The sequence below is a fragment of the Montipora capricornis genome, chromosome 14 (genome assembly GCF_036669925.1).
Source record: "Montipora capricornis isolate CH-2021 chromosome 14, ASM3666992v2, whole genome shotgun sequence".
NCBI lineage: Eukaryota > Metazoa > Cnidaria > Anthozoa > Scleractinia > Acroporidae > Montipora > Montipora capricornis.
In genome coordinates, this window is record NC_090896.1 from 25,105,930 (window position 1) to 25,119,081 (window position 13,152).

At 41.1% G+C, this 13,152-nt stretch overlaps 4 protein-coding genes across 4 annotated transcripts; all 4 read left to right on the plus strand.

Moving 5' to 3' along the window:
* Positions 1–4,554: 4,554 nt before the first annotated feature.
* On the plus strand, positions 4,555–5,268 carry LOC138031761 (uncharacterized). The gene has a single exon (XM_068879383.1). The coding sequence runs from the start codon at positions 4,555–4,557 to the stop codon at positions 5,266–5,268; it is 714 nt and encodes a 237-aa protein (XP_068735484.1).
* A 34-nt stretch (positions 5,269–5,302) lies between these two features.
* Positions 5,303–6,313, plus strand: LOC138031762 (uncharacterized). The gene has a single exon (XM_068879385.1). It carries the CDS (start codon positions 5,303–5,305, stop codon positions 6,311–6,313), a length of 1,011 nt encoding a protein of 336 aa, XP_068735486.1.
* Positions 6,314–6,868: 555 nt separating this feature from the next.
* Positions 6,869–7,804, plus strand: LOC138031763 (uncharacterized). The gene has a single exon (XM_068879386.1). The coding sequence runs from the start codon at positions 6,869–6,871 to the stop codon at positions 7,802–7,804; it is 936 nt and encodes a 311-aa protein (XP_068735487.1).
* Positions 7,805–8,096: 292 nt separating this feature from the next.
* LOC138031764 (uncharacterized) lies at positions 8,097–9,558 on the plus strand. The gene is made up of 2 exons (XM_068879387.1): positions 8,097–8,698; positions 8,742–9,558. The coding sequence occupies exons 1-2, from the start codon at positions 8,097–8,099 to the stop codon at positions 9,556–9,558; spliced, it is 1,419 nt and encodes a 472-aa protein (XP_068735488.1).
* The last annotated feature ends 3,594 nt before the right edge of the window (positions 9,559–13,152 follow it).

The window sequence follows — 13,152 nt, forward strand, 5'->3', positions numbered from 1 at the left end:
GACTTGCGAAGTATTTAGCAGCGAATTCGAAGTTAGTTTGTTTCATTTGAAGGTATGATCATGCATGACAGCCTCTTCAACAAAAAAGACACGAAGGATTTTTTAGATTGGTCAATATTTCCTGCCCACGTACCCGCACAAAAGAAGTACTTCAATTGTAAAGCACCTAGAGCTTATTTGCCTTCCAACCGATACACAGGAAAAAAGACATAATTTTGTTTATTATTGGGTATTTGAGAGAATGTTTAACACATATTAAATGAAAGGTGTTACAATTGAACCCACTGGGAACTTGGAAAAATCCGAGCCCCAGATGGGATTCGAACCCGCGATTCGTGGGTTCGAATCCCATCTGCGGCTCAGATTTTTCCGAGTTCCCAGTGGGTTCAATTGTAACACTTTTCATTTAATATGTATTGGGTATTTAAAAGTTTTTTGCTTTTTCTTTTCTTTTTCTGTTTTTTTATGAGTTTTTGTTAATTTCGTATCACGATAGGTCATTAAATTGTACAAATTTATGTGTAAAGAAGGTTTTAGTTTGCATTTAGTGGGCTAACATCACTGGCACCGAGGTTTCTTTATCAACGGTGATGAATTTATGTAACTTTCTACTTTCTATGTTTTAATCCGGCTTCAGTTGAGTTTGACTGTGAAAACGTTCAACATAAATCATGATAGTGACAAATTATTAATATTCCTTCCCCAATATATTTAATCAGTGAAACTAAAGTGGGCCGGCATTTGAAGCTTTCAATTAAAGCGGAAGAAAAATTAAGACTTTATAAAATCGTAGAAGGCGTTTTTCATCTAACACGCATTTCAATTATATAGTTCTTCATCGGACTCCTGCATCAACGCTTCTTGCCTTATTGTACGTTTCACAACAATTTCAATTGCTGGGTTTAGTTCAGAGCGATAGTGTCTTAAGCAAAGAACCTAACAAAAAATACTGGATATTTTAAACTCCACGATGTTACTAAAGGTGTATGCACGTTTTTGTCAATAGCCAGTAGAGCAGGCGTTTTTTGGCAGGCGGACGCTTGTTCAAGGTCTAAAGCTCGTAATGGGCCGCCATTTTGAAAGCACACAGCCGGTAGAGGATTGAGACGTTCATACTGTCCACCTCTCACTGAGTGCAGTTTTTTTGACTGGCCTCAGGCCTCTGTTAGTCTTGCTATCCAAGATGTCGACCAATAGTTCTTACTAAAACAAAAATACGCCTGCTTTGCAGGCTATAGTGTCTATAAATATGGGTTATTGACCAAGCGTGAGGTCAAGATGGCTGGATATTGGCCAAGTTCGTCTCGCTTCATAAACACGCAAAAAAAGAACGAGGCCAATATCCAGCCATCTTGACAGAACAAGCTCGGTCAATAAAGGATTTATTATATGACTTAAAACACCAAAAAATGATCTTTGATCTTGCGGGAGCAAGCGACAAATCCCGTGTGGGCGAGATAGCTCCATCTTGCCCGTTCGGGTAGCCAATCACAGCGCGGGATTTGGTTCATCTTGTCCGCTCACGGAGCTAGTCATGTAATAAATGTAAATAATACTCGCGTTAACGTTTGTTGTCCACTTAGAGATAGAAAAAATAATGCTGAGTGGGAATTATGGGATCTAGGTTCTTATTCATGGATTGAAAATAGTGGGCTGAGAGGGGATTAGTCTTCAACCTTTGGTTTGAAGGAAACATCGGTAAATGGGACACTGACATGTCAAGATATTTTTAGGGAACTAGTTTAAAACACAGCGAATTTCAACGCTTATTACTAATAATTAGTATTTTGGATCAGATTAATATATTTCTTCTTAACTTTTAATTCACTCAGAGTTAGGTGTCCCCAATTAGTTTACGTATATGTAAGCTAGATCTACCTGACATATTAATAAAGTTATTGATTGATTGATTGATTGATGGAAGTGAGGAAGCCGAGGAGGTCTTTTGTGTAAGCTCGGAGGTGATGTAACCTGCCATCACAGATAATGTTTGCCTGACGTCTGTGTTTGCAGGGTAGAAATGGTGGTGTTGCGTGTGAATGGAACATAAGCCCTCAGAGGCAACGGCCGAGAAGAACGACCTCTGGGCAGTTTGGAAGCATTCGTAGTAGGGCCAATTTCTCTAATCGGCTATTTCTAGTATTTGAAATTTTTGAGATGGCACGGACGGAAGAACTATGATTGAAGAAGAAGTCTATGATTCAAGGACTTCCTTCTTCTTTTCGCCAACGGGAAAGAATTGCATTATATTCTATGAAGACGATAATGACATTGAAATTATATAGCAGGCTGACTTGTTTGGGACATCGAACGAGTGATTTGGCGGCGGAGCTACCAGCGGGCGAGATGAATGGGGCCAGACTCGCTCCCTGGCGGCTCCACCTCCAAATTACTCCCTCGATGCCCCAAAGAAGTCAGCCTGCTTGCAAGCAAACATTGATAAGGGTATATTTGTTCACGAGGGATTTCTTTGGGTGAGTTTCTGAGTTTTCTTCAAAATTTTCCAGTTCGCAACATGATGGCTTAAAATCTGATTTTAAAGTGCAACTAAACTCAAATATTTTTTTGTCCCTAATATAAATCTCCCATCCAAAGCAAACATATGTCACCATTGTCACCCAGAATGTCGCTTTTTCTGTGCCGTGCAAGCTACGCAAACTTGGAAGAACAAGCAGTAATTTAATTGGACTCACGACCATGATGTGGGAGGCCTGGGTCTATTCTCTATTTTACGTCACAAACTGCTTTGCATTCCTGTTTCAAGGAAATTTTGTGGGCCAAATTACTGCTAGTTTTGAAAACTTTGCGCGTCTTGCCCGGCAGATAAAAGATGCCCGGAAGAGTTTGAGGTAAGAATGGCAAAACATGTTTACTTTTGGTGGGAAATTTAATATAGTAGACGAAAAATATTTGAGCCGTTTAGGTTAACTTTAAGTTTGTCAAAACTTCTGCAATCAGGCAGAAAGTTTATTCCATCGGCCCAGGCTGACAAAACGTTTCCTTGGAGCTAGAAGCTGAATTTGGACGTATCACTGAATGCATCGTTAGAGCGATTTTCAATTGAGTATCGACAGTAATTAGCGAATTACTTTGGTTAATGATTACTTCACTCAGTGATTGGTTCAAATTTTTCGCGCCACTTTTTCAACCAATCCGAAGTGATACCAAAACCAATCGTGGCTCGCGCGTGCACACTTTCCCGCGCTTTGTGTCGGCTACGAGTAATTACTTCGAATTTGGATTGCTTTGCTGGATTGTCTCCGTCCTTTTTTTGGCGAAAGCAATTACTTTGGTCTCATTTGAAAACCGCTCTACCTTCTTTTTAAATTAATTGGGACCATATAAGAACACCTACGAACTTTGGGTCCCCCTGATGAAGACACTGTAACTTTTTAAGCAATATTAAAAATATTGATCAAAACCAGAGTATCATCAAGCCATGTCTTATAATTACTGTCAACCTGGTTGCAATGTGAACCCGAACTTTCGTTGGAGGTAATCTTTGTACCACATCAGCTGGCCCCAGTTGTTCAAACAATGAATAGCGCTATCCACCAGATAAATCACTCTCCAGTGGATAAGAAATAGGGAAACCAATTGCACAATCCAATGGATAGTGATTTATCCGGTGGATAGCGTTATCCATCTTTTGAACAACTGGGGCCAGATGTGTTGCATTGATCAAAAAAGGAGCAAAATTTTGTCTCGTGGAGAGTAATCGCAACATCGTAGGTTCGACTCCTGCAAAGGAGAACTCGAATTCATTTCGTGAGTCAGCATCGAATAAAAAATAAGAACTCTTGGCCACTTTAAGCCACTTTTGGTTTTCCGCTAAATTGATCGAAAGCGCGCTTACCCAAGCTGATGATGCAAGGTAAGGGTGTGCAATGCACAACTTTAGTGGACTTCGCACTTTGTTTCTAATTATAAACAGCTGAAAAATTCAGGTCTTTTCAACGGGATTTAAACTCATGACCTTTGCGATGCCGGTGCAATGTTCTACCAACTGAACTATGACGCCACTCACTGAAGGACTTGAATAAAGCGACATTTGGGTAAATTGTCTAGCAAAGTGCGAGGATCACTTGTCTCTTTCGTCTAATATATAGAGTTAGCCAAGCCTAAAAGCGGAGCTCCCGGGTTATTTATTCTTACTTGCCTTACTTATACAACAACAAAATAAAATTGTGGAGATGCTTACAATACAACAGAAGAAAAGTGCTCTCCCTCAGCCTCGTGTCCCTATCTTCAACGGAGATCCTATGGAATATGAACCCTTCGTAAGATCGTTTGAGAGTATAATCGAGTCCAAGACGTCAAGCAGTAGCGAAAGGCTCTATTACCTTGAGCAGTTTACTAGTGGAGATGTGAGAGATCGTGCGATCGTGCCATTATCTCCCACCTGAAAATGGTTATCAAGAAGCTCAACGACTGATCAGGAAGAAGTTTGGTGATAATTACCACGTTGTAGCTGCATATGAAACCAGGGCATTGAATTTGCCCGATGTGAAAGTAGAGGATGGCCAAGCCCTAAGTCGATTTGCCATTTTCCTAATGAGGTGCAAGAATGCCGTGGAGAGTAGTAGGAAACTAACCAAGCTTGAACAACCCGAAACCATTAAGAAGTTATCTCTGAAGTTGCCGTTCAGTTTAAGAGTAAGATGGCGGCGCTTGGTGGATGAAATCATGGAGGATCAAGGAAGGGCTATCCGGTTTAATGACCTCGCTGAGTTTGTCGACCATGAAGCTCGCGTAGCGACCAACCCTCTCTTCGGGAAGATTGTCGAAGACTCTAGGCCTAGACCCGATACACGTCGAGGTCTCTTGAATAAAGGATCCCACGAGAAAACGAAAGAAAGACGTAGTTTTGCTTCGCATGTTAACAATTGCCTGACCTCACCTGCCACCAGGGAATTGCCAAGTTCAGACTTACCTAGAGTAGAAGAAGTCTCTTGCCTTTATTGCAACGATCATCACGCCCTAGAGAGCTGCAAATCTCTTAGGAGTCGCCCCTACGGGGAACGAATCGAGTTTATGAAATCTAAGCGTCTTTGCTTCGTTTGTTTGTTCACTGAGCACATAGCAAGGAATTGTCCGAAGCGGAAAACGTGTGCAATTGTCAATTGCACAAGAAAACATCCAACAGTTCTCCACACGAATTCTGTTGCACGTTGCCCAGAAGCTAACAATGCCACAGCAAGTACTTCGTCTCGCGAGGAGGTTCTGCGTGTTCAAAGTTTCTATGGTCAATACAGGCGAAAGAATTAGTCCCTTTGTTGGGACAGACACCTCAAGGACAGCTATGGCCATTGTTCCAGTTAAAGTATGGCCTAAAGGAAATGGGACACCTGTGATCACTTACGCCTTCTTGGATAGCGGCAGTTCTTCCACGCTTTGTACTGAAGCCTTAATGAGACAGTTAGGAGTAAATGGCCAAAGAACTTTGATTTCTTTAACAACGTTGGGCAGAAAGAAAAGCCTCATTGACAGTTTCGTTCTGCAAGATCTGGCTATTTCCGACCTGGAGGAGAACGTGTTTGTCAAATTGCCTTCCTTGTACACAAGACCAGAGATTCCCGTATCAAAGGAGGATATCCCAAACCAGGTTGATGTTGACAAATGGCCACATTTGAGTGGAGTGTATTTGCCGGATGTAGAAGCAGAAGTTGGTCTCCTAATAGCCAGTGACGTCCCGCAGATCCTCGATCCTCTAGAAGTGAGGCATTGTCAAGATGGCGGCCCTTACGCGTCCCGTACAATTGTAGGTTGGGTTGTGAATGGTCCCTTAGGGTGTCGTAGCCACCGCTCACGCATATCCAGTTTCTTTTCTAAGGCTGACCACGATCTCAACCAGATGCTGAAGGACTACTACAATGGTGATTTCCCCGAATCCAGTGCAGATGATAAACCTGAGATTTCCCAAGAGGAGCTGCGTTTCTTAAAGGTGCTAAATAGTACGGCAGTTCTGAAAGAAGGTCATTACCAGATGGCTTTGCCATTCAGAGATCGTGAGGTCGCGGTGCCGAACAATCGGGTACAAGCTGAACAGCGAGCGCTACGGCTGAAGCGGAAGCTCCATGGTAACAAGAACCTGTATGCTGACTGCAAGGTCTTTATGGCTGAGATTCTAGAGAAGGGCTACGCTCGTAAATTTCCCATGCACACGCAAGCGTTAAACTGTGTAAAGTGGTATATCCCGCACCACGGCATCTACCATCCTCGCAAGCCTGGTAAAATACGAGTCGTTTTCGACTGTTCTGCGAAGTTTCAGGGAACGTCGCGCAATGATCTGTTGCTCAAGGGTCCAACTTAACGAACACGTTGTTCGGTGTATTGATGAGGTTTCGCCAAGAAAGGATAGCAATCAGTAAGTTTGATCACATAAGTGATACTCTAAAGGAGTTGCACTGGTTACTGGTGGAGCAAAGAATAATCTTTAAGATTAATCTTATTTGTTTTAAGATACTTAACAGTTTAGCTCCTGATTATTTGGTTGACCTAATCCATGTTTATGAACCTGCGAGGTACCTTCGTTCAGCTTCAGACAAGTGGCGTCTTGTCATTGAACCCTATAACTTAAAGACATACGGTTTAAGGGCTTTTTTAGTCATTGCCCCTATACTCTGGAACGATTTGCTTATTGACATCAGATCAATTGATGATGTAAATAAGTTTAAAGCTAAATTGAAGACCTTTCTGTTTAAGCGAGTTTATGAATTATCTTAGTATTCTCTGTAATTTGGTGATTATGTATTTTATATGTAATGATTTTAGGATTTTTATTTTTTAACCCTTGAAGCATTGTAAAGCGCTTAGCACTGAAAAGTATAGGCGCTATATAAATATTTATTTATTATTATTATTTATTATGGCGGATATTGAAGCGATGTTTTACCAGGTTAGAGTAGCCGAAGAAGACCGAACCTTTCTCCGTTTCCTGTGGTGGCCTGAGGGTAACCAGGACGAAAATCTCGAAGAGTATCAGATGCTTGTGCATTTGTTAGGAGCAGCTTCATCTCCAGCATGTTCCAACTTTTCCCTGCGAAAGACGGCAGAGGACAACAACGGCCACTTTCCAAGGGAAGTTGTAAGCTCTGTTAACAAGAACTTTTATGTAGACGATTGCCTGAAATCTTTACCATCAACTGAAGAAGCTTTACAACATGCAAGTGATTTGAAATGTTTGCTGTCAAGAGGTGGATTTCATCTGACCAAATGGGTTAGTAATAGTCGCAGAGTTCTTGATGCCATCCCTGAAGCCGAGCGCGCCAAAGAAGTAAAGAACTTGGACCTTAGTAAAGAAAATCTACCATTCGAAAGAGCCCTTGGAGTTCGATGGTGCATAGAAACGGATACTTTTGTGCTCAAGATAGACCTAAAACATAGCCCACCCACACGAAGAGGTATCCTTTCGGTTGTGAGTTCAGTTTATGATCCTCTTGATCTCGCTGCACCATTCGTGTTGCCAGCCAAACGCTTGCTTCAAGATTTATGCCGGGAGAAGCTAGGATGGGATGATGCGATCCCCTCAAAGTACGAGGTTTCTGGGGAACGATGGTTGGCAGATTTACCCAATTTGTCTAAATTTTCTGTCGAACGCTGCCTGAAGCGAGATGGTTTTGGTGTCATTACGTCTAGTCAGCTAAATCATTTTGCTGATGCATCTGAAATCGGTTATGGGTCAGTTAGTTATCTTCGTCTTGTCAATTCCCACAATGAAGGCCATTGCTCTTTTCTCTGCGCGAAGTCACGTGATGATAACGATCCCTCGTCTGGAATTGTCTGCGGCGGTAACAGCTGTTAAGCAAGACAGATTATTGAAGAGAGAGTTGGAGATCTCAGTCAATGCAAGGTCGGTCTTCTGGACGGACAGTACCGCAGTTCTGCGCTACGTCAAGAATGAAACAAACCGGTACCACAACTTTGTTTCCAATAGGGTGGCGATTATTCGTGACGGGTCCCAGCCTAATCAGTGGTTTCATGTCAATGGCGATAATAACCCTGCTGATGACGCCTCGCGTGGTTTGACGGCAGATATTTTCCTTCGTCAAAGTCGTTGGTTAACGGGGCCGGCATTCCTTTGGAAGCATGACAGCATGTGGCCAGCGCAAGATCAGCTATTTGGCGAGATTGCAAATAATGATCCTGAAGTGAAAAGAGAAGTTCGAGCCGGCGTGTCTTCTCTGAGCACCCCTAAAAGTCCATTATTGCAGTACGCTAGCAGATGTTCCCCATGGTCTCTCCTGGTGAAAGTCGTTGCCTGGCTTTTCCGTTACAGAAATAATCCCCTCAAGGCAAGTAAAGGAGACAAACCACGAAATGGCAGTCTTATGCTTATCACCCTTGAAGAAATCCAACGGGCAGAGGGAGAAATTCTAAAGCACGTCCAAAGGCAATCCTTCCCGGAGGAAACGGCAAATCCTAAGAAGCAGATTAAGAAGAGTAGTCGCCTTTACAAGCTCGACCCAATCTTTGTGAATGGTCTGTTGCGCGTGGGTGGTAGACTTCGCAACTCTACGTTGTCTTCAGAGTCAAAGAATCAGATTATTCTCCCGAAAGATGATCGCGTGAGCAGATCAATTGTCGATCATTATCACAAGGCGCGTGGCCATTCTGGAAGAAAGCATGTTTTGTCCCTCATCAGCGAAAGATTTTGGATAACTCGGGGAAGTTCAGCCGTAAAGAGTGTTCTCGCAAAGTGCGTCATATGCCGACGTTCACAAGCATCTCTTTGTCGACAGAAAATGGCTGACTTGCCAGAAGATCGCGTTCGACCTGACAGACCCGTTCACGTCAGTTGGCTTAGATTTCTTTGGTCCCTTCCAAGTTCGTCGTGGTCGTAGTCTCGTTAAGAGATACGGTGTAAATTTCACCTGCTTAGCTATCCGCGCTGTGCATATAGAAGTTGCTTTCAGCCTCGACACAGACTCCTTTCTGTTGGCTCTTCGAAGATTCATTGCGAGAAGAGGTCAAGTAAAGGAAATCTATTCAGACAATGGCACCAATTTCACAAGTGGTGAGCGAGAGCTCTGCGATGCTATTTCAGAGTGGAACCAACAGAAAATCCACAATTCTCTTTTGCAGAAAAATATCAAGTGGACCTTCAGCCCCCCTTACGGTTCCCATTTTGGAGGTATCTGGGAAAGATGCATACGAACCATCAAGAAGATTCTTCGGTCCTTACTGAGGGAACAAATAACGGATGATGAAAGTCTACCCACGTTAATGTGCGAGGTTGAGAGCATCCTTAACAGTCGACCCATCTCGGCCGTATCCAGCGACCCATGCGACTTGGAGGCCTTGACTCCTAATCATTTGCTTTTACTAAAATTTGAACCCCTCTTGCCTCCTGGTCTATTCCAGCACAAAGATCTACTTTCAAGACGCCGTTGGAGGCAAGTGCAGTATCTCGTGGATGTGTTTTGGAGAAGATGGTGCAAGGAATTTCTTCCCCTTTTACAGATTCGTCAAAAATGGGTTCGTCCAAGGAGAAATCTGGCAGTTGAAGACATCGTCTTAGTCGAAAAGAAAGTTTACACCGTAATTCGTGGCCTTTAGGGAAAATCGTTGAGGTGTTCCCCGACAAGAGAGGATTTGTTCGCCGTGCGAAAGTGAGCAAGAAATCAGGTGTTTTTGAAAGACCTTTTGATAAACTCTGCCTTCTGGTTGAAGGAGAAGAATGAAGTGATCCAAGATGCCAATTTTGAACATTGTTTGACTTTAAGACTCAATTTCCAGATTGAAAACGTTGTTTTAAATTTCTAGTTCAATATTTTCCGCCGGGGATAAGTTTCTTAGTGTGCACTCAGTATAATGCAAAACTGTACTTAACGCTCCTATGGACTGGCACGCGTAGTTTCTGTTTAGATCTGTTTCATGTAAGTGACTCGACTTAAGCTGTCTCACACTTAGGGGCCGGTGATAGATCCAAACGCCTGCTCATTAGTGGGGTTGCATTCCTCTCTTAGGGATGCAGTTGTCAGTCTGTTTAATCAGGAATTTAGTGCTTAATTTATTCGTTCTCCTAGAGGTATTTAAGGGTTAATTTAGTCATTTCTAGGGTTCTCGATCAGTCATTTTCGCTTGTGAGTAGTTCTTGTAGTTTCGCTTTTTGCAGTTTGTTACTTTCTTCGCTTCAAGCAGTCAATATTCAGTTCCCAGCTTCTAACAAATGTAAGTGTATCTTTTCGTCGAGTTTCTGTTTACGATTAGTTCATTTTACTAAGTAATTTTTGTATCTGTTTGTTTTCTAGTCTTAACCGCTTTTCGCTTTCACCGCATGGGTTGAGTTCGCGCCGTCATAGGCAGTTGAATGAAGACTAAAGCGCCGTGTTTGAATTTTTATCGCTGGAGTTTTGTAGTCGTAAGAAGATCACACTGGTGACCAGTACTGCCTGATGTCCGTGCATCAACTTGAGGTGCCGGCTTTATTTCTCCATTTCCTCTTCAGTTCAAACTTTTCCACAGTTCTGTTTCTTCCAAAGAGCTTAGCATATTTTCTCTTTTTCTTGATAGCTTCTTTCCATTCCTGAGTCATGAAAGGAACATCTTTTTTTATCTAACTTTCATTTGCTTCTTTGGAAGATGATTGTCTAGTGTTTTTTGAAATAGTGTCTTGCAGATGAAATCTTTGTCATTTATATCATCGAAAAATTTCACAGACGTGCGAAGGAGCTGTTTCAAGTCTTCATTTAACTTTTTCACATCCAGTGTATTTGTACTTCGAAAAGTAATGATTTTGCTTTGGTGTTGGTGGACTGTTCTCTCATCAGGCCATAGACCAGGATCGCTATTAATTTTTCTGAAAAAAACCACTCCGTTTTGTTCGAACAAGTCTGGGTTGTTTGTTATCATAGCATCTATCAATGTCTCTGTTGAGTTTGTATGAAAAAATGCGGGTAGGATCCATGATTAAACATTCAAGTCCGTGCACCTCTTCCAGATCTGTCAAAATCTTACTGGTATATTCCCTCTGATTGGGCTACATTCTATCAAGATACAGGTCACCAGTAAATCCAGTTAATGTGAGATCCTCTTTCCTTTATAATTTGGTATAACCCTATACTTTAATGCTAAAAAGGATGTATCTCAGAACTGAATGATTTGTGGCCGCCATCTTTGCCAGTACCAATCCCCAATATTTTAACATGTATTACAGGTAGAGTATATAGGAGAAACGAATTTTGATAGAGAGAGGGTGTATGTGTGTCTCAAGAGAGCACAGTAAACCAGTTATTTTGAGGCTTTAGAGCCCTAGAGTGGATAAAAAGTGACAGATGGTTCCAAAAGTACAAACCAAAATATTCATCCCAGTAAGGGAATGTAAATTTGCTGAGAAGCGGTAATAAAGACAGCATAGAAGTGTTGGTCTGTCATTTACCTTATTTTGAAGTCTTACAACATAAATAGGATCATAACAAGTATATATCCCCACAGCATAGAAACATATGTGAAATGAGACTAGAAAAAAGAGTAATACACATCAACTATAACTAATACTATTTATTATTACTTCCTTTATTAATATTTTCCTAGACAGAAATTTCTTTCCTTATGTCAGAATATTAATTTTGTTTCCAACGGTATGTTGGAGTTTTAATGTACTCTATGTGATCATGCCAGGATAGATGACAATATCGATGACTAAACCAAGGTATTTTTCATTAAAGGAGTAATCTTCAGCTTGACCAGCTAAGGTTAAAGAGGGAGTATCACAGTATTGCACATGTTCTAGCCATAACGAATATCATCATTTATGAGCCAATCGGAAGCGATGTTATAATTCATGTGGAAAATTCACACGTACGTGTAGAAATTTCTCGACTATTAAACAATAATTATTGCCTTTGATCAAATGCACGTGCAAATTTCCCACATTAATAAATATTGTTGTAACGTTGCTTCCAATTGGCTCACAAATGTTGACATTCACTATGGCTAGTACATGCGCACTACCGTGATACTCTCCCTTTAAAGGAAAAAGTTTAACTTTTGTCTTGACTGGAAAAATCATGCATATAGTTTTACCCTGGCTCAATGTAAGTTTACTTGCACATAACCAGTCATATACATTAGAACGTTTGGTATTACCCTGACAAAGTAAATTATCAAGGTCTTTGCCAAATGCAGTTAATGAGCGTGGTACCAGCAAAAAGATGTACTTTAAATAGTTTGTTTCACACTGGTACAATCATTTTCAATAATACCAGAGAGTTAATACAAGAGAGCAACTTAAGTAAGCAGTTGCAAAAAAAATCAGAACCTGGCTTCATATCAGAAGAGCCTTGCAGATTCTTAGGATTTTAAAGAGCATAATTATTACTTGGTGTGGGACAGTTATTTGTTCCAATCGTTCCAATCAACAAATTCTAAATTCTATCAAGATTTGAAGATTTTTTTGTTACAAGGAATGAATAGGCTTCTTTATTGCCATATTATTAGTACAAAGCAATACATCATAATCATTTTGTTTCTTTCAAATTATTAAAAGTGGGGTTGCCTGTGAACTTAAGCCTAATAGCTATATAAAAGTGCACTTCCACTATAAACAGAGCATTTTACATTTTTTTTACATTGGTTGAATGCTTTTTAATTTTATACAGTGTTTGAAATATTGTAAAAATTAATAGTTTTACTCTAATTCTTAGTTTACAAGCAATATGTAAAAATCCTTGTTGATAGTCAAATATGTAGAGTTGACTACATGTAAATGTGAAAACGTTATTTGAAATGAGTGAATCATTCTTTTGCTGTCAAGTACACTCCATGAAATGAAAGTGGGAAAGATCAGCGCAGTTAGACGATGAAGTTAAGCAGTTCCCAGCAAGCTTGAAAAAATCCAGGCCCCAGTTGTTCGAAAGGTGGATAACTCTATCCACGGGATAAATCACTATCCAATGGATAGAGCAATTAATTTCGCTATTACTTATACACTGGATAGTGATTTATCTAGCGGATAGCGCTATCCATCGTTTGAACAACTGGGGCCAGGCTTCAAAAGGGCTCGAACCCATGACGAATTGATTTGTGCTGCACTGCGCTGCGAACTGAAGTATCAACCCCATTGGGAGGGTGCCAGTTGGAAGGGATGACCTGACAGGATTTTCTTCCGGTCAGCAGTGGCTACAAGTAAAAATAATTATGGTCTCTTGG

Coding starts and splice junctions, on each gene's coding strand:
- LOC138031761 (XM_068879383.1), top strand. CDS start 4,555: ATGAGGTGCAAGAATGCCGTGGAGAGTAGTAGGAAACTAACCAAGCTT.
- LOC138031762 (XM_068879385.1), top strand. CDS start 5,303: ATGGCCATTGTTCCAGTTAAAGTATGGCCTAAAGGAAATGGGACACCT.
- LOC138031763 (XM_068879386.1), top strand. CDS start 6,869: ATGGCGGATATTGAAGCGATGTTTTACCAGGTTAGAGTAGCCGAAGAA.
- LOC138031764 (XM_068879387.1), top strand. CDS start 8,097: ATGTGGCCAGCGCAAGATCAGCTATTTGGCGAGATTGCAAATAATGAT. Junction 8,699..8,741: donor GTAAAGAGTGTTCTCGCAAA/GTGCGTCATATG, acceptor CTTTGTCGACAG/AAAATGGCTGACTTGCCAGA.